Below are 21234 nucleotides of genomic sequence, written 5' to 3'. Positions count from 1 at the left end.
TGTTCTTTTCCCTCATGGCTGTCAGCAGTCTTGTTTGCACTGTAGCACAGCTTGTCATTCCTGTAAACTGAATCACCCTGTACTCTGAAACTTCACCTCTGGAGCCTCTTGGGAAGATTCATTTCCAAAAACCTCACCCTCGGTGAAGATCTCAGTCACCACCAGAATAGTATGACCTTGATTTTTATATGCAATATTAACTTCAATTTAATTCCTCTTAGAAAGTCATTTTGTAACCCAGCATGCAATGTGCATGCAAAAGTGTAGAATGTAAGTTTACTTCTAACTTTGATCACCTTTTCAGGGCATAAGCTATTAAGAACAGTTCAGCATGCTGATAAATAGTTGCAAAGTGGTGTCAAGATTTTTGGGTGCAATACACGAATAAAAAAGCTTCTAATCACATAAACCTGCATTGGCAACACTGTTGATATATGAAGTGAGAATCCCAAAAGCAGTGTTAAGCCTTGTTCTAATTAAGAAGAAGTGAGGCCAATATTTGACTATTGTTTTCCTATCTTTATATTTTGAGGAAAGATGTGTTTTAGACATTATCAAGACATTGGAAGAGCTCACAGTTAAACTAAGAACCTCAGGTTCAGCCATCATGGGTCATTGTTCTATTAAACTTTAGCTTTCCTGACTTAGGACTTTAAATAAAGCAGGAGGGAAGCAAAGGAGGAGGGAGGAACAGTGGAAAGAGCAGAACTGTGTTGAAGAGAAATAGCAACCGGCCCATCCCCACGTGAATAAACTTAAGAACTGACCACAAAGAAAGCAGTTCTTGCTCTTACCCTAACCATTGGCATCAAGGAAAGCTGATTTTGTTAAAAGGACCTATTTCTGCCTTCTCTGATGTTGCCAGGGCCAGTAACATGTTCATTCACTCCAGGGTTCTACCAGCTAAGTCTCACAAGAGACATTTCTTTATTTTTATTATTATTATTATTATTATTATTATTATTATTATTATTATTATTTAGGTTAGAAACAATCTTGTTTCACATGACAATCCCAGCTCCCTCTCCTCCCCTTCTAACCTGCCCTCCCCACCAGGTCCCCCAGTCTCCCACCCAATCTCCACTCCGATCCCCAAGGAGGGTGAGGCCCTTCATGGTGGATATCCAGTAACTGTCATTTCATCCAGGGCCCTCCCCCAAGAGTCCCAGCTGAGACAGCCTCCCATATTGTGGCACGGGCACTCAACATCTATATGTACACCAGGGATAAATACTACCCAAGGCCCCATAGATTACCCAGGCCTCCTCACTGACACTCACATTCAGGGAGTCTGGGTCAGTCCCATGCTTTCCACACAGCCATCAATCTGGAGTCCAAGAGCTCCGCCTTGTTCAGATCAACTGTTTCTGTGAATTAAACCAGCCTACTCTTAACTCCTTTGCCCATTAGTTCTCTCTTTCTGAGAGTTCAGTTCAGTGTTTGTCTGTGGGTATCTGCCTTCACAAGAGACATTTCTTATTCCATGCTGGTCCACGTAGAACAGCCTTTTAAAGAGTATCCCTCATTAAGAGTAGAGTCTTTATAATGCTACTTCATAAGTATGTTTCCAGGGCACAATGCTCAGTGTTAGATAACCAATTTGTGAGTTCTTCCCTGGGAAAAAATATTTCTCCCACTCTCAGCATTTCGTAGTTGCCTGTAGTTCTTTGTGTAGAGTTGCTGAATCAAGGATTTTTTCCCCCTGTCCACTTCAGCATGTATGTTGTTGTTGCTTAGTTCATGTTTAGGCATCATGAACTGCTTTACAAGTTTAGTGAGATTTTATGAATATAGAATCTCATATTTCTTGGTTTTGATTATGGAATTAGGAGTACACAGGCACGTGTGTGTGTGCGTGCATGAGTGTTTGTGTGTGTGTGAGAGAGAGAGAGAGAGAGAGAGAGAGACAATGACTAATGAATAATAGGCCCTGAAATTGTAAGAGAGCAAGCATGTATGTATGGAAGGGTTTGGAGAAAGGAACTGGAGAGTGAGAAATGATATGACCTCAAAATATAAAAGAAATAACTTTTATACAGTAGCTTCTTTACATTTTATCTTTTTTCTGTCTCCCTTGGGTCTGAAGGTAGCTAGAGCAAGTCTTATCATCACTTCATTGTCTTGCTTCTATTATTTCTTAAGGATAACTTTGAACATAAAGGGACACATTTCCTTGCCCCCATTAGACTTGGAAATGATATTTGTGAAGACAGAGATTTGTTCATGGCAGTTGGGGTCTATGTGGTAGGTACTACCTAACTTAACCAACTTAAATGTTGGCCACAACATTTAACATAGAAGACTTCACAGTGGTTCCTTCACAATTCCTCAGTAATTTATACCATTGATCAGACTGTTTTGTATTATGTTGTAGGCCATAAAATAGTATTTTATTTTTTTCAGAGCCTAATTCCACAAAGAAATATATGACTTACAGAATAATTTTTGGCTCCTTTAAAATATTTAAACTATAAAAATATCCAAAAATTCAAGAACAGAGACTAATATACCAGATATTATCTTCTCTCCCTTTAAGGGAAACAACACTCTATTTAAGACAGCATATAGTTTTTCAGAGAATGTGTGACACACAGAAATACATGCATGTTGAAATTATGCACTTCCTCTTCCCATCAAAATAAGCCTGTTTGAATGCATCAGAATAAGTTTGAGATGTGGCCTATTAAAATATCCTATAAGAGCAATTTTTTGTTTTCAGTTATAGCATAAGTTCTGCGTCTCAACTCTTAGAACACCAGACATAAGCAGATACAGCCACAAACACAGAGATTCAAACAGATTTTTTTGTGACTCCAAGGTCAGATTGATCAGCTTGCATAGTCAGCATCTTTATATTTGACCACACCCTAGATTATGGCCCAGTCACCTGTTTGGGAGTGAAAAGAATCATTTACCAGATTTCATAGTAGTGGTGGCCAAGAATGCATTGTTATTTTTCAGTCCCAGCTACAGTACCTGTGTTTTCTTCTGTCCACATTTTCATAGGACTATCATGCTTCCAACTACTTGTGGAGTGATATGTTATTGCTATTTTCAATTAATGATGTAAAGCTTATGATTGTGTATTTATCAGTAATATACAATTATTTTCTGTGAATTTGTTCATCATTTTTCATTTTTTCTGGCATTCATCAGTTTGTAATAAGTATCCTACTTACACGTAACAGCTCTGATTATTAGATACATAATACTGTAATGAACTTTGAAAATTAGATATTATTTATTCTTTATTGTGCACATGTCTGTACATGCACATGCTAAAGCATGTATGTGGAGGTTAGAGGCCAGCTTGCAAGAGTTGCTTCTCTCCTTTCACCATGTGGGTCCTTGGACTCAAACTCAAGTTCTGTGAAGCCTGGCAGGAGGTGTCTTTTTCCACAAAGCAATCTTACCAACCTGACAATCAGGGAAATTTTATACATCTAAGTACTACTGACAGTTGAATATAAATCTGTAAAGTCAACTATAACCATAAGCATGCCAGTTTATATATCAAATAAAGTGGAATCAGTATAACTTGAACTTTCTGCCAAAGAAAGAAAGTTATTATTTTATTTAGGTAAAACACTCATTTCTAAATGTCAAATATATACAAAAATGTTCTCATACTCAACGAAGTCAATTCGGATTATCTGCATTTTTCAATTTCATAAAAATTCATTCTCAACACAGAAGGATAACTGAAAGAACCCAGGTTTAATATATGGGTTTTTGAAATAAAAGATTTTAGAATTTTATGTTGAGTAGACATGGGATAATTACACATTTAGGGGGCATGGTGTGATGTTCAGACACATATATGCATTTTTATTGACCAAATGAGCATAATTAGAATGCCAATCACTTAAGTTTCAATTCATAGTTATAGCAATAGAACTAAATGTCCCTAGAATTGGTTCCATGTAGATGCATCTCAATGGCTATATAGAAAGCTCAGGTGGTATAGGGCACCAATCCTCATTATTCACATGGGAAAGGAAAATTGCCCAATTCATACCTTGGTTTTGATAGTTACTGTTACTAGAATATTTATGCCCACATCTCTCCTCCCCTTCCAAATAAAATCACTTGAATTTTTCTAATACAAGTGCATTTCTCTAGGAATTATGTACCTTAGGTACTCTGACCCTAGAGAGTAATTGAGCAGAGTTTCTCACACCAGGGATTAAACTGAATGTCAAAGTATTCAAAAGGGTGAAAATGAACATAAAGATGAACCAGGCATGAAAACTAGAAATGGATGCAGATAAATGATGTATTTATTTTATTGTTCTTGTAAGTAAAGTAAGTTGTGCTTTTGGCTTCCATGCCATAGATATGGGTTGCTATGAGATAACAGCTTAGAAAACTGAATTACGATTTTCAAGAGTCAAAAAATCAGCACCATTTGCTTTTCTGGAATCTGTAGAAATATTTCAGATATTCCAGACAGCTTGCTATGTGCTGACCTCAGGTGTGTGTGTGTGTGTGCGTGCGCTCATGTGTGTGTGTGTGTGTGTGTGTGTGTGTGTGTACGTGCACGCACACACATTTGTCCCCATGAGAAGGAGGCATCATCCTTTTAGGAACTTACACATGTAAATAAAGGTGATATTGATAAATTATAACAAGTTACCTTAAGCCTCTTGGTCTTCTGTTTTACAGGTCTTTCTGCTTAGTTAGTTCCATTTTCCTGTGTTCTCTTAGATGCTCCTTCCATAACATCCCTCCTACCTTATCCCCTTTATTTCTTAATTCCTACATTTCCATCCAAATGTCTGATAAATATTGGATATGCTTATAATTTTTGGTTTTAATTAGATGTTTGCTGATATTTTTGAAGGGCAGGTTAGATAGTTTTGTGTGAATTACAATACTGAATACAACTATCATATAGGCAAAGAAGCATACTTCAAAGAATTAAGAAAATCTGGACAAATTTCATGAGTGGGAGCTAGCAAAAGAGAAACTCAACTCAGGTTACCATAAATGTGAAATTTATACCCATCCATTATCCTGTACCACCTTGGATTGCTGTCATAAGCTTCACTTTCTCCTTTCTTTCTTTCTCTTTCTTTCTTTCTCTCTCTCTCTCTCTCTCTCTCTCTTTCTTTCTTTCTTTCTTTCTTTCTTTCTTTGTGAAAACTGTTACCTTGCATGAAACAGTTTGCTCCTTGTACTGAATGAATTGACACAAGCTGTCTAAATCAGACCTATTCAAACCTGATCTAAATGGCCTACTATTAACTTTGTTCGAAGACTGGAATGATAGATAGCAAGAAAAGCTCTCTGATCTGTTGTTGTTTCGTTTTTTTACCCAGTGATGCCACGCTTTGCTGAACAAGTTGAAGTTGCCATCGAAGCCCTGAGTGCCAATGTCCCTCAACCATTTGAAGAGAATGAGTTCATTGATGCCTCACGCCTTGTGTATGATGGTGTTCGGGATATCAGAAAGGCTGTGCTGATGATCAGGGTATGTGAGGCTTCTAGAGAGTCCCCAAGGAGTTCACTATCTTCCTCACTTTTAATTGCTCAATGTAATCTGTAAAGATGTTTTATTGCTACGATATTCAGATTATGTGGAATTTTTACATAAAAATGGATGAATGGGTCCTAGCAAGCCCAGCTCTGTACTGAATGTCCTGATATATTATGTTTTGGCTTATTCTAGAATTTATTTTTTTTCTGTAAGTTTCAGATAATTTGGTAGAATCACTGCTACTTTCCATTTGTGCCCCCTAGAGACAGCATCTTTATGCTAGGATCACCCAATAATCATGAGTTGTTAAGGGTGAAGCATTTTCACCTTAGTAGCAGCCACATAATTAGAGACCATTATACATAAAGCCAGATAGTTTTATATGAGAGCTCCCCCATCACTTTTATCATTAGCTTTCTTTCCCCACATTTTATGTTAAGTATGTGTGAGTTTTCATAATTATTGTCTAAATAATAAATCATACTGCAAACCTAGAAGGTACATATTACAGGTGGCTTTAAACTTGTGCTGTATCATTTATAACTTGTTCTATCTATCCAAAATATAAGTTAATCTGTCTCTAAGACACCCAGTTTACTTCATACAATTTAGCTGTTGTATTACACTGCATTGTACGTTTTACTTTAGTTTGTCACTTCTTACCTTACCAACCATTTAATACAGTATTGTTCAAGGAATTTCATTACTAATGGAGACTTTTTTCAAATAAACTATTCACACAGAAACATAATTGAGAGCAAATATATATAAATTAAAATTAATTTGAGAGATAACTTTCTAGAGTGTCATCTCAAGAGAATAATGATGAATATAATGAGATCTAATTTTTATATTATTTTAAAAAGTTGATTACATATACTAAAGAGTAAAATATAGCAAATGAGGGCCTAGAAATGTACCTCAGTACTCAGTGAAGACATAGGCTCAGTTCCCAGCACCCCAACAGGTGGTTCACAAATGACTGTTAATTCCAGTTTTACTCACGTGATAAGATGTCCTTTTCTGGCCTCTTAAGGCATTGCAAACAAGTGGTATACATGCATTTGTACAGACCCATGTTTATACTCATAAATAAAAACAATAGCTTTTAGAAACGGTAAATGAAATTAATTATATCATTTTTCTTAGCTAGATGCATCCATGATGTTACCATTTTAGCATGCTGCACCAGTCTCATTTAAAGCACCCAATAGCTTTACAGAAAGAACTATTAATTACAAACTCCTGAACTGTTTCTGGAACTGACTGATAAAACCAACTTTAAAAGACTGTAACATTCAATAAAATTCCATCAGGTCATAATAATTACACTTAAACATACGGAGTTCAAGTTTGGACTTAGGGGACTTGAATTTCTTCTGCTTTTAATTTACCCATTTTATAACTGTGACACTGACCATCTTCCAAGATGTGGCTAACCATTCTTTCCCCATATTTACATTGAACAATAATGATTCCCTTCCTTGAACACCTATAACAGATTCTGCTTGAATATAGCATTTATCACATTATTTCCTTCTATGACTATTACCTTCTTTATATTTTAAATTTTTGGAAAAGATGACTCTCTTCTTCCCCTTCATTTGGTTTTATTGTTTGGCATACATTGAAGGAGAGAACGATGGACAGAGGAAGGGAGTATGAGTGGGAGCGAGAGGGAGTGAGGGAGAGATAGGAAGATGAGAGTGTCACTGCTCAAACTCAGTAGATTGAAAGATGACTGAGAAAAAAAGATAAGAGAATTAGAGTAAGGATGGAAAGGATAGTGAGCTTTTAAAGACATTTTCACATTCTCTGCTAAGTTGTGAAATAAGGTAACCGTCCATGAGAGTTATGTTTGCCAAGTGTTCTGCACTAAACCCTACTATAATCCTCAACACACATTCCCTCTTTGGCCATTTTCCTGCTTTGTTAGCCTTCACATTTTTCTGACAGCCATTAGTCTAAGAGGCTGAGGAGGTTTATAGCCATCATTCATTTTTCACTCATGAGTCATAAAAAATCACCAATTTTAGATAAAATGCCATATCGTCATCACTGGGAGTGTCATTTCCCCGATCTCAACATTTTGAAAGAAATGATTAACATTTAGGAAAAGAGAAATGTACAGTGGACATAAATTGTTACTTTTAAAGACCTTATCCCCTTCACCAATCCCCCAGCCCCCAAGCAAGCTTGTTTCTAATTTATATAAATTAAAAAATAAAAACCTTATACATTTAGCACACAAATGGCTTCCTTTGTGTTTAAACAATTTCTTGACTTCATTTTAATATAATTATTAAGTTTATAAGACTTAGGAAATTCTATTGTATAAGGTTAAGAAAGAATGATGATGTGGAGGATGCTTTTCCTGACAGCTGACATCACTGTGTAACCTCCTCCCAAACTGCTGATTATTACAAAAGAAATAAATCTCTTTAGAGTCACTTAAAATAGCGATGACTAGAAAGGATCATGTTGAGTCAAATTGTCCATCACTTCACTGCTCAACAAGTAATATATAATCAGTGGAAATATTGGAGTCCATCAGCTCCAGGCTAGTCCCAGGCAGCCCTCAGATGTAGACAAAGTCTGTGTTTCCTAGGTTCCTATCTTACTTTCCAAGGACACACACATGCTGTGGAACAGGTCTTTCCCCTTATTTTCTGAGCCTATTGTTCATTTGCTTCCTAATGAATCTATACTCTGTGGTGAATAGATATATAGACATTTTCTCATTATTTGAGAAATAAATATGAAATCCAGTGTGACCTTCAAACATCCATCTCTCCATCCACAGCAGTTATGTTTAAGCATTCTCTCTGAATAATGAGTTCATAAGGACTGAGTCAGTGCTTTGGGGGTAAAATACAGGGTCTGGGGTTAGATTCTTGTGAATTTCTGGTTCCATTTCCCTTAAACATCAATATATATAGCCCCTTGCCATTTGTGTCTTTGTGTAAAGACAACTTGCTTCACATATATCCCTGAGATACTAGACTCAATCTCTTAGACACCAGCACATACTCATACTGGAATACGGCTTCTCTGATGTGGGTGTTTTCTCTGACTACATGATTTAGGAACATTCAATTCATCAGTACCTTTGCCAACATTTGAAAAGCTGTCAGCACTGCTTTGCATTGCCATTTTAAACAGAGAAATCATTAGCCAAAACCACCTAAAATGTAGCAGTAAATAGACACCATGAAAAGGACAATGGTTCAAATCGTGTTTAAAAAAGAGACAGAGCCCCATCATATTTGCAGTTAGTGGTGGATATGTATTTTAGTATCTAGAAATAATTATAGATGACTGATTTTGGAGATAGCATTACAAATAAGATGTGGTGATGAGATATATTTACAAATGAGGAATCTGCAGATAAAGGGGATGAAGCACAACTTAAGATACTTTTTATTTACACTTGGAAATTAAGATGAGTAAAAGCATAAAGATTTACTATTGGGAACTGCATATATAGAGACATCTGCATTAGATAAAAGAGTAGTTGTCTTCTATAATAATGCTACACAAATATTTATAATTGGCATCCTTAGTTTGATTACTTATGTATGATGATTTCAGAGGTACAGCAAAGAAATAGTAGGGCTTGGGACAGTGGTTTGATTAAGGTCTGTAGTTCACTATAGCTATCTTGTAGTGTGTACCAAAGTGCTTTGGGGCATGGTTAGATAGTTTAAATTTTTGAAGGTAATGCAGATGTTATGATTTTATAAGAATATAGGCTAGGGTAATTCACTGTGTAACCATTAGCTTGATACAGGTGTGTTGATGCCATTGTGTGTTTGTGAAGCTGAGCATGTAGTTATCCATGTGATAAAATGATTTGTTCAGAATTAGTGTGGTCCATGATGATTCAAATAATTAAATATGTATTGTATTGCTAGTCAGGTAACAGAAATGGGTTAGTTGTTGGGCTAAGTGTCTTAATCAACAGACTATTAGAGTGTTTTTATTGTTCAGACTAGAGACACCATGAGAACATTGAGATCACGGGGATGCTATGAAGCAGTGAAATATGAAGTTTGTAGTTTAATTGTAATTTAGGGTCATCAGCTAATTATCTTTTCTGCAAATGGAAGAAACATTATTATGGCTAAAGTCAAAGATTTTCATAAATCTAGTACTTAGTAAGTCACTTCAAAATGTTCTTTTCATCATCCTGCTCATTTGAGGTTTCTTCCAGTTAGTTAACAATATGGAATTTGCTAGAGAAGTCAATAATATTAAATTTTCAGTAGTTAGAGTCAAAATCGTTCTCTTAATTAGCAAATGAAAGGAAAGCTCTTTATATATCTTACTTTACTTTCTGCCAGCTAATCACAATCCTGTGCAGATCCTACCATTGTTTCCCTAACACCATCAATGAGAAATAATATATTATGCTCTTTTTAATGGGTTATGAGATGTCCCATGCTGTTAGTTCTACCCCAAATATGTAGGCAAACAAAGACAAAATCTTCTTTGTTTACAGAGAATATACAAATACGTTCAATGCCAAATATAGTACTATGGGAAAAACAGTGGCAGCATAAGGGAGAAAGAACTCAAGGTGAGCACAGATGTGATGGAGAGAAGGTCAGAACAAGCCAGAGCATATTTGAACAGAGCCTGCTTTTTTCTGGGGGATAGCTTTGTAATTGGTCCAGTTAGAAAACTGGAAAGCTAAGAACTTCACAGATGACATGGGAGCCGTTGGAGTCGTCTGTACAGGGACTTGAGATGATCTATCTCAGATCTGCATGAGAACCCTCTGACAATTCTGGTGATAACACAGTATGAAACCCAAGAGTTTTCGTGCTCAGTGGAAATGTCTCTTAGTTAATTCTACTGGTAACTCATGGCTTATTAGTCTTAACTAGGGAGAGGTGTTTTTCTTGATGTTTACTTTAGATAATCTAATTTTTTTTCTCAATTTTGTTTGTGAAGCCAACTTTAATATGATAGATATCTAGTGGGAAGTTACTTCTTTTAAATTACCCAAAATATCCATTTAACATATATTTTTCCCTTTCTTCTTTCAATGAAACTCTCATATGCAGTGGAAAATGTTTAAAGAGGTACTTAATATACTTTCCTCATATGCCCAAGTGAAGCAATTCCAAACTCATCAGTACCTCATTTTACTTCAGTAGATATGTATTAGGCTCCTATTTAAAGTTATGATCAGGGCTATGCACCCGAGTTCTGAAGCTGATGTCTGGTATTTCTCTGGAGATCGTATGAGACATTCTTTGGTCTCTGTAATAGACACATTTCTTAGAGGCTTAGAAAATAGATTTGGGGAGGTAACAATTCAGAAACATTTTACAGAAAAATTGCATGCTCACAACACAGTAGATACACACTAGGAGACCCAGGAATCTGGTACTTTGCCCAAGGTGGTGTTTTGGTTCTAGTAAAAAGTTCTCCCTCAAAATAACAGGTTGCGTAATTGAAGCATGATCCCCCAAGTCTCTAGCTTCCATTCAGTGAAACACATATTCTAAAATCTTTATCTTAAAAGCTCATCTAATGATATTCCTCTTATTCCTTTAGGACTACTTCCAGATCATCTATTGTTTACCATGACATCTTTAGTTTGTGATTGTCCTTGCACAACAGATAAATAACAGTCAGCAGACTGTGCATGCACAGAACTATTTACAGCAGCATCCTGTATGTGTTTAATCTTGTTTAAGATATACAAAAACATTTCACATTCACCCATTTGTCTGTGCTGTTTGTGATCCTTAAGATCGTGGGCTCTTCATCTTGTTTCTTCATTCTTCCAGTTGCTAATGGGGACACCTCAGAAATTTTGCTTGAAGGCTACTCTAGTTTCATTTACGTTTCTGTGATAAAATGTTCTGACAAGAGGCAACTTAGGAAGGAAAAGGGTTAAGTGGCTTAAATTCCATGTTACAGTCCATTAGTGAAGGGAAGCCAATGTAGGAACTTAAACAGCTAGTCACATCTGAAGTTATTAGCAGAAAGCTATAAACACATATAGGTTAGCTTACTTTCTGGAGCTGTACTAATTTTCTCCTGGCTTACAATGTTCAGAACCTCTTGTTTGGATAATGGTACCACCTACTATGAGAGGGTCTTCCTATACCATTTAATGAAGAAAATTTCTAACAAATTCTAGACTATATCTCATTAAATTCTTTCCCTGTGATTCTAGGTTATGTCAAATTGACAGTTAAACCATCACAAATACTCTTGAGACACTTTACACATCTATAAAACAGGGATCACATTTATTTCACTGAGCTGTAGGAATTAAATCCTGAGTTGACTGCTTGTCCCAAAGTGTATGCTACATAATGATGGCTGCTATTCATGCTATTATTGTTAGTAGGTGTTATGTTCTATTAAACATAATTATCACTATTGTTTATGTATTTGTTCATTTTGATAGTTTGCTCATGAGTCCTATGAGAGCTTCAGGAAAAATGGCAATGATAATCTTTATTTTATGATATGACTATGGAGATATCAATACAACAAAACTGAGTGACTTTCTAAAGACTTGTAGCTTCTAAATGGATCCCTGGACTCACAGCAACACTTTTTATTTCCTTTGATTTTGTGTGTATGTGTGTTAGTGTACATGTGCATGTGTGTGTGTGAGTGGGCAGGTGTGTGTATGTGCATGTGTGTGTGCATATGTGTGTGGTATATGTATGTGGGTTTGTACCTGGTACACATACCTGTTGACCACAGGTCAGTCACAGCTGTGTTTCTCTATTGCTCTTCACTTTATTTCATTTTATTTTTTTTGAGACAAAGTCTCTCACTAAATCCCAAGGTTTTTTTTTTCTTGGATAGATTCACTGGGCAGCAAGCCTTAGTGTTTGGCTTGTAGATTTACACACCTAAAACAAGGTTTTAAAAGTAAAATTTTTTACTTATTCCTTGAAAATTACTGTTTAAAATTTAATTTAGAAACAATCTTATTTTACGTATCAATCCCAGTTCCTCTCCCTCCTATCCTCTCATGCTGCTCACCAACCATCCCATCCCACCCCTCATCCACTCCTCATGGAAGGTGAGGTCTTCCATACGGATAACCAATGTCTGTCATATCATATCCCTCTTCCCTCTCTAAAACTGAATTCCAGGAGTTCAGTTCAGTGCTTAGCTCTTTATGTCTGCTTCAGCTCCCATCATCTACTGGATGAAGACTCTCGGATGCCATTTAAGGCAGTCATCAATATCATTATAGGGGAAGGGCATTTAAGGTAGCCTCTCCACTATTGCTTAGATTCTTACCTGGGGTCACCCTTGTAGATCTCTGGACATTTCCCTAGTGCCAGATTTCTCTTTAAACCTGTAATGGCTCTCTCTGTTAAGGTGTCTCTTTTCTTGCTGTCTTCTATTCTTCCCCTGGCTCAGTCTTCCTGATCCCTTGTGTTCTCCTCGTCCCTCCTCTTCTCCCATTCTTTTCCCTTGAACATATCTTACACACATCAGATTTATAATGAATACTTCTCTGCAACTACTACTCTTCAGATACCCCACAACATACATCCCTCTAAACTTCATGTTTTCTTTATTATTATTATTATCTCTTGATTCCAATTAGAGCTGACTATATAGGCATGTTGTGGCCATTTACTGGGGCACAGGCACCTCATCATTTGTCATATTCCCAAAGAAAAATGAGTGACTTATACCCCTTGGGCAGCTGCCAACCGCCAGTAGCTCTTCCAATTTCAGCAGGCCGTGGGAATGCTTCCCCTTTTAGTGGTTGACCTTGTGCAATCATTGGGTAGACAACCACTGTGAGCTCCTGTGTACAACAGCTCCACCCTGTCCAGAAGACAACTGTTAACTACACTTTCCCTACCCTCCAGCTCTTGTGTTTGTTCCATCCCCTCTTCTTTGATACTCCCAAGCCTTGGATGGGGAAAACCTGATTCCATCTGAGGCTTAGTTCTCACAGTCATTTATCCTCAGGAGTCTGACCAGCCTCTGGATTAACCCTCATCACTGCAAAAGTCAGCCTCTTCAGTGAGACTGACAGCAGCATAAAGCTATGGATATAAACATAAATATTGAAAATGCATGTTGCTGACTTGACTGTTTAGTGAAAGAAAGCTAAGTCTTCCTCTAGGAAACAAGCTTGCTTCACATGTCATTCCCAGCTCCCTCTGTCTCCCCTCCTCCCCCAACCCCCACCAACTACCCCAACCCCCCCATCCCTACTCTACTCTCCAGGGAGGGTGAGGCCATTCATGGGGGAATCTCCAAAGTCTGTCATATCATCCGGGGCAGGGCCTAGGGCCTTTAACATCCCCAGTTATGGCCTTTAGGCCAGATTTTCAGCACTAAGTATGAATTCCCTCCTGTGAAGCAAGCCTACAAAACCATGGATATGGGGATGCCAGAGGTCCAAACTTACTCCTGTTTGACTGGCAAATACTTTTTCAGCCAAACTATCTCCTCCATACTGTCTGTCCCTCAGACTATTGTTATTTTAATCTCTCTCTCTCTCTCTCTGTCTGTCTCTAATTTTGGTTCTTGGCTATAGTCATTTACATACATCTCAGAGAGTCATTAGCACTAGCCTTACTCTGGTAGGTGAGGCTTGCCATTGATTCTCTGGCTGTATAAATGCCCAGGTCACTTCAGTGTTTGGACACAATTCCACAGGTCCTCACTTATGCTGCTTCTTTCTCTTGAATGAGGTGTCCTATTTTTTCTCTCCTTTGTAAGAAGTAGTGATGAAAGTACTTGCAATCTTGTCATCTCATCTGTCAGGAATATTTACCAACTTGCTACAATTGTTTCACAGCCCATTCCAGAGTGAGGATGATCTCATAAAATTGCCTATGTCCGCAGTACACACATCATGTTATTTAAATCAGGTTTTCTCTCACCCCCACTCTAATTGACATAATGAATACTGAGAACCTATTTTCCCATTGCTATGAAATAAAATTGAGCATCTGTAGATGACTGAGTGAATGTTAATGAGGTTGATGTGCCAGAGAGAAGGAAAACCAAGATTTCTTTATGCCCAAACATGGAAAATCAGCAGGCATAATGCAATGTTGGCATGAATAACCCCATTTTATGCCTGTCTGACCAATCTCAAGGCTGCATCAGTAACTACACCTGATAAATCAGACTAAAGATGCCAAGGAAATCAGCACAAAAAATGGGGAAATGAGCATCAGTGTCATCAGTACTGTTGCTATACTTGTATGTCTATTAAGAGACAGACCCTTAGGAATTTCTACTGAAAGACAGATGAATTTCTCCTACATACCAAGAGGCAGTTTTCAGAGGAAAGCTGAGCAGAAGCCTCCCTCTCATCATGTGCACCACCCACATCACTTCATGAAGGGATCATCTTCTAGAGTGCAGTATGTGATAGTCTTAAGTGCATAGTTAAAATTGCTTATTTAGAAAGCTTGAAGCAGATTTAATACTCCTTACTCTTCAGTCTCCTTTCTACAAAATGGTTAAAAAAGAAAAAAAAAGCCAAGCAAAGAAAAATGAACTGTCTACCTCAAAGGAGTGTGAAGAAACTTCCTTGAGTTTACGTGGTATTCAAAGAAACTACATGGCAAAACCTTTATACATGCTATCTACCTATAAGGAGGGGAAGGGTTTTATTGGTTGGCTCATAGATTCATTCTTATCTATCTCCAACACAGACTTTAATGATTTGGAATGATCTTAATCTAACTCTATTACCTCTATGCCATTTATTATTCAGGTGAAAAATAACAGAAACCAAAGACATTTGCAGTTGTGGTCAGATATACTTGGTTGTTTAGATCTAAATTTTGTTTCTGTTACTAAATCAAAGTCATGGGATATGTTACTGACCTTTTTTCTACATTATTTTCCTTGGCCATAAATAGGGAATGACTGTCACTTCCATATGTCAGTATAATCTGAATCGGCACTAAGAAATTGTTATTGAGTCCTTAATGTTGTGTAGTAATTGATAGCTTTCATATTAAAACTGTTTGTTGAAGCATGGTGTGGGGACAGGTCTTTAATCCTAGCACTTGGGAGTCAAAGGCAGGTCTCTGTTAGTTCAAGGCCAACCTGATCTCCATAGTGAGTTCCAGACCAGCCAGAGCTGTATAGTGAGACCTGTAATAATTTTTTTGTTGAAGGAATTAATTTTCATCTATATAGATTAATACTTGTTTACACACACACTCTCTAACATACACACACATACACACACACTCAAATGTTGACCACAATAAAAAGGACCAATTTATAGAGAAGGGAGTCAAAACTCAGACTTATCAGATAACCAGATGTCATGCTCAGGGCCACAAAGAGATCTATACTCAGGAAGGACTAAATTTGTAGTCTGAAATGTCTCTTTCTTTTTTTTTTATTTATTTATTTTTTATTAATATTTTTTTTATTTTCCATTTTAAATTTAGATAAGAAACAAGGTTGCTTCACAAGTCAGTACGAGGTCCCTCTCCCTTTCGCTCCCCTCCTCCCGTGCCCTCCCCCCATCCCCCCCCGTTATCCCTCATTCCCCCAGGGAGGGTGAGGCCCTCCATGGGGGTGTCCATAGTCTGTCATTTCATATAGGGCAGGGCCTAGACCCTTCCCCAAGAGTTCAGGGTGAGAGTGCACCTCACATTGTTCAATGGGAGTCCCAAGTCCGTGTGTATACTTGGGATGGGTACTGATCTGCTGTCCAAGGCTCAATAGATTACCTAGGCCTCCTCACTGACACCCAGATTCGGGGGGTCTTGATCAGTCCCATGCTGGATTCCCAGGCTGATGCCTGGGATTCAAGAGTTAACCTTTGTCAGGTCAGCTGTTTCTGGGGGTTCAACCAGCCCAGTCTTATTCCTTTGATCATCAGTCCTCCCTCTCTGATACTGGCTTTCTTGAGTTCAGCTCAGTACTTAACCAGCCAGTAAATGAAGTTTCTGTTTCCCAGACTCTCTGGCAATAGGATTGTAGGCTGGCACTCCCCAGATCTATGTCTAAAATCCATATATGAGAGAGTACATGCCATGTTTCTCTTTTTGTGACTGGGTTACCTCACTCAGGATGGTTTCTTCTAGTGTCATCCATTTGCCTGCGAATCTCATGATTCCATTATTTTTTTCTGCTGAATAGTACTCCATTGTGTAGATGTACCACATTTTCTCTATCCATTCTTCGGGTGAGGGACATCTAGGTTGCTTCCAAGTTCTGGCTATTACAAATAAAGCTGCTATGAACATAGTGGAACAGACATCTTTGTTATATGAATGGGCATCTTTTGGATATATGCCTAAGAGTGCAGTTGCTGGGTCTTGTGGTAGGTTTATTCCCATTTTTCTGAGGAATCTCCATACTGCTTTCCAAAGTGGCTGAACCAGTTGGCACTCCCACCAGCAATGGAGGAGTGTCCCCCTTTCACCACATCCTCTCCAGCATAAATTGTCATTGGTGTTTTTGATTTTAGCCATTCTGACAGGAGTGAGATGGTATCTCAGAGTTGCTTTGATTTGCATTTCCCGGATGGCTAAGGATGTTGAGCACTTTCTCAAGTGCCTCTCAGCCATTTTAGACTCCTCTATTGAAAACTCTCTATTTAGTTCTGCAGCCCACTTCTTAATTGGGTCCTTTGCTGTTTTGGAGACTTGCTTCTTGAGTTCTTTGTAAATTTTGGAGATCAACCCTCTGTCAGATGTGGGATTAGTGAATATTTTTTCCCATTCTGTGGGCTGCCTTTTTGTCTTGCTGACTGTGTCCTTTGCCTTACAGAAGCTTCTCAGTTTCAGTAGGTCCCATTTATTAATTGTTGATCTCACTGTCTGTGCTACTGGTGTTATGTTCAGGAAGCTGTCTCCTGTACCAATTCTTTCAAGGGTACCACCCACTTTCTCTTCTAAGAGGTTCAGTGTGGCTGGATTTATGTTGAGGTCTTTGATCCATTTGGACTTAAGTTTTGTGCATGGCGATAAACATGGATCGATCCGCATTTTTCTACATGCCAGTCTCCAATTATGCCAGCACCATTTGTTGAAGATGCTTTCTTTATTCCATTGTATATTTTTAGCTTCTTTGTCAAAGATCAGATGTTCGTACGTGTGTGGGTTAATACCCGGATTTTCAATTCGATTCCATTGGTCTGCCTGTCTATTTTTGTGCCAATACCAAACTGTTTTCAGGACTATAGCTCTATAATAGAGCTTGAGGTCAGGGATAGTGATGCCTCCGGACGTTGCCTTGTTGAACAGGGTTGTTTTGGCTATCCTGGGTCTTTTGTTTTTCCATACAAAATTGATTATTGTTCTTTCAAGGTCTGTGAAGAATTGTGCTGGGATTTTAATGGGGATAGCATTGAATCTGTAGATTGCTTTTGGCAGGATTGCCATTTTTACTATATTGATCCTACCTATCCAAGAGCATGGGAGATCTTTCCATTTTCTGAGGGCTTCTTTAATTTCTTTCTTTAAAGATTCAAAGTTCTTACGATACAGGTCTTTCACTTGTTTGGTTAGCGTTACCCCAAGGTATTTTATATTGTTTGTGGCAATTGTAAAGGGTGATGTTTCTCTGATTTCTCTTTCAGCCCTTTTATCATCTGTATATAGTAGGGCTACTGACTTTCTTGAGTTGATCTTGTAACCTGCCACTTTGCTGAAGGTGTTAATCAGCTGTAAGAGTTCCCTGGTAGAGTTCTTTGGGTCATTGATGTAAACTATCATATCGTCTGCAAACAGTGAAAGTTTGACTTCTTCCTTCCCAATTTGTATCCCCTTGATCCCCCTTTGTTGTCGTATGGCTATAGCTAGAACTTCAAGTACCATGTTGAAAAGGTATGGAGAGAGTGGACAGCCTTGTTTTGTTCCTGATTTTAGAGGAATTGCGTTGAGTTTCTGTCCATTTAGTTTGATGTTGGCTGTTGGTTTACTGTATATGGCTTTTATTATGTTTAAGTATGTCCCTGTTATCCCAGATCTCTCCAAGACCTTTATCATGAAGGGGTGTTGGATTTTGTCAAAGGCTTTTTCAGCATCTAGTGAGATGATCATGTGATTTTTGTTTTTCAGCTTGTTTATATGGTGGATTACGTTGATGGATTTTCGTATGTTGAACCATCCCTGCATCCCTGGGATGAAACCTACTTGATCGTGGTGAATGATTGTTTTGATGTGTTCTTGGATCCGATTTGCCAGTATTTTATTGAGTATTTTTGCATCAATGTTCATGAGGGATATTGGTCTGAAGTTCTCTTTCTTGGTTGTATCTTTGTGTGGCTTGGGGATCAAGGTTATTGAAGCCTCATAGAAAGAGTTTGGCAAAGACCCTTCTGCTTCTATTGTGTGGAACACTTTGAGAAGAATTGGTATAAGCTGTTCTTTGAATTTGTGGTAGAATTCCGCACTGAGGCCATCTGGACCTGGACTTTTTTTGGTTGGGAGACTTTTGATGACAGCTTCTATTTCCATAGGGGTTATAGGTCTATTTAAATTGCTTATCTGTTCTTGATTTAGTTTTGGCAAATGATAGCTGTCCAGGAAGTCATCCATTTCCTTTAAATTTTCGAATTTTGTGGAGTACAGGTTTTCAAAGTATGACCTAATGATTCTCTGGATTTCCTCAGAGTCTGTTGTTATGTCCCCCTTTTCATTTCTGATTTTGTTAATTTGCGTGTTCACTCTCTGCTGTTTGGTAAGTTTGGACAAAGGTTTGTCTATCTTGTTGATTTTCTCAAAGAACCAACTCTTCGTTGCATTGATTCTTTGTATTGTTTTCCTGGTTTCTACTTTGTTGATTTCAGCCCTCAATTTGATTATTTCCTGGCGTCTACTCCTCCTGGGGGAGTTTGCTTCTTTGTGTTCTAGAGCTTTTAGCTGTGATGTTAATTCTCTGGTATAACTGTTTTCCTGTTTCTTCATGTGAGCACTTAGTGCTATGAACTTCCCCGTAGCACTGCTTTCAAAGTGTCCCATAGGTTTGGGTATGTTGTGTCTTCATTCTCATTGAATTCGAGGAAGTCTTTAATTTCTTTTTTTATTTCCTCTTTGACCCAGGGATGGTGCAGTTGAGCATTATTCAATTTCCATGAGTTTGTAGGTTTTCTGCAATTTGTGTTGTTGTTGAATTCTAATTTTAAGGCATGGTGGTCTGATAAGATGCATGGAGTTATTCCAATTTTTTTGTAGCTGCTGAGGTTTGATATGTTGCCAAGTATGTGGTCGATTTTTGAGAAGGTTCCATGTGGTGGTGAGAAGAAGGTATATTCTTTTTTATGTGGATGAAATGTTCTATAGATATCTGTTAATCCCAGTTGGGTCATTACTTCTATTAGACCCTTTGCTTCTTTGTTGAGTTCCTGTCTGGTATTCTTGTCTAGTGGTGAGAGTGGTGTGTTGAAATCTCCCACTATAACTGTGTGGGGCTTTAGATGAGATTTAAGTTCTAATAATGTTTCTTTAACGAATGTAGATGCCTTTGTATTGGGGGCATAGATGTTCAGGATAGACACTTCGTCTTGGTGGGTTTCACCTGTGATGAGTATGTAATGACCTCCTTCATCTCTTTTGATTGATTTTATTTTAAAGTCTAGTTTGTTAGATATTAGGATTGCTACCCCTGCTTGTTTCTTGGGTCCATTTGATTGAAAAATTTTTTCCCAACCTTTAACTCTCAAGTAATGTCTGTCTTTGAGGGTGAGGTGTGTTTCTTGTATGCAGCAGAAGGAAGGGTTCTGTCTTCGAATCCATTCTGCTAGTCTGTGTCTTTTTATGGGTGAGTTAAGGCCGTTAATATTGAGGGATATTAATGACCATTGACTACTCATCCTTCTTCGCTTTGTGATGGTTGTTGTTGGTGGAATTATGGGTGGAATTTCGCCCCTTTGTTCTTTTGGCTGTTGGTAGAGAGGGATTCTCTAATGCTTATGTTTTTCTGGTTGTAGTTAGCTTCCTTGGGTTGGAGTTTTCCTTCCAAAATTTTCTGTAGGGCTGGGTTAGTGGACACATATTGGTTGAATCTAGTTTTGTCATGGAATATCTTGTTTTCTCCGTCTATAGTGATTGAGAGCTTTGCCGGGTATAGTAGTCTGGGCTGGCATCCATGGTCTCTTAGTGTAGGTAGAATATCTATCCAGGACCTTCTGGCTTTCAGAGTTTCCATGGAGAAATCAGGTGTAATTCTGATAGGTCTGCCTTTATATGTTACTTGACCTTTTTCCTTAGCTGCTCTTAATATTCTTTCTTTATTCTGTATGTTTGGGGTCTTGATTATTATGTGGCGAGGGGATTTTTTTTGTGGTCCACTCTATTTGGTGTTCTGTAGGCTTCTTGTACCTTCATTGGCATGTCTTTCTTAAGGTTGGGAAAGTTTTCTTCTATGATTTTGTTGAATATGCCTTCTGCCCCTTTGAGGTGGATTTCTTCTCCTTCTTCTATACCTATTATTCTTAGGTTTGGTCTTTTCATGGTGTCCCATAATTCCTGGATGTTTTGTGTTAAGGATTTGTTGGATTTAAGGTTTTCTTTGGTTGATAAATCCATTTCTCCTAATGTATCTTCAACACTTGAGATTCTCTCTTCCATCTCTTCTATTCTGTTGGTAATGCTTGTATTGGTAGTGCCTGACTGTTTGTCCAGCTTTTCTATTTTCTGCCTTTCTTCAGATTGTGTTTTTTTTAGTGTCTCTATTTCAGTTTTCAACCCTTGCAGCGTTTGCATTGCTTCTTGCAATTTTCTGTTTATCTGTTCGTCCGTTTGTTGCCTTTTATGAATTTT

At 37.9% G+C, this 21234-nt stretch overlaps 1 protein-coding gene across 4 annotated transcripts in view; it reads left to right on the top strand.

The window, feature by feature from the left end:
- Ctnna2 (catenin alpha 2) overlaps positions 1-21234 on the top strand; it is a 1132589-nt gene that overhangs the window by 1049530 nt on the left and 61825 nt on the right. For all 4 annotated transcript variants that reach the window (XM_005078277.4, XM_005078278.4, XM_040738184.1 and 1 more), the window contains exon 13: positions 5322-5473. In XM_005078277.4, coding sequence (XP_005078334.1) covers positions 5322-5473 — 152 coding nt within the window. The remainder of the gene's footprint in view (positions 1-5321; positions 5474-21234) is intronic.

Source organism: Mesocricetus auratus, unplaced genomic scaffold, assembly GCF_017639785.1.
Source record: "Mesocricetus auratus isolate SY011 unplaced genomic scaffold, BCM_Maur_2.0 Super-Scaffold_100676, whole genome shotgun sequence".
NCBI lineage: Eukaryota > Metazoa > Chordata > Mammalia > Rodentia > Cricetidae > Mesocricetus > Mesocricetus auratus.
This window is presented reverse-complemented; position numbering and strand designations above follow the sequence as displayed.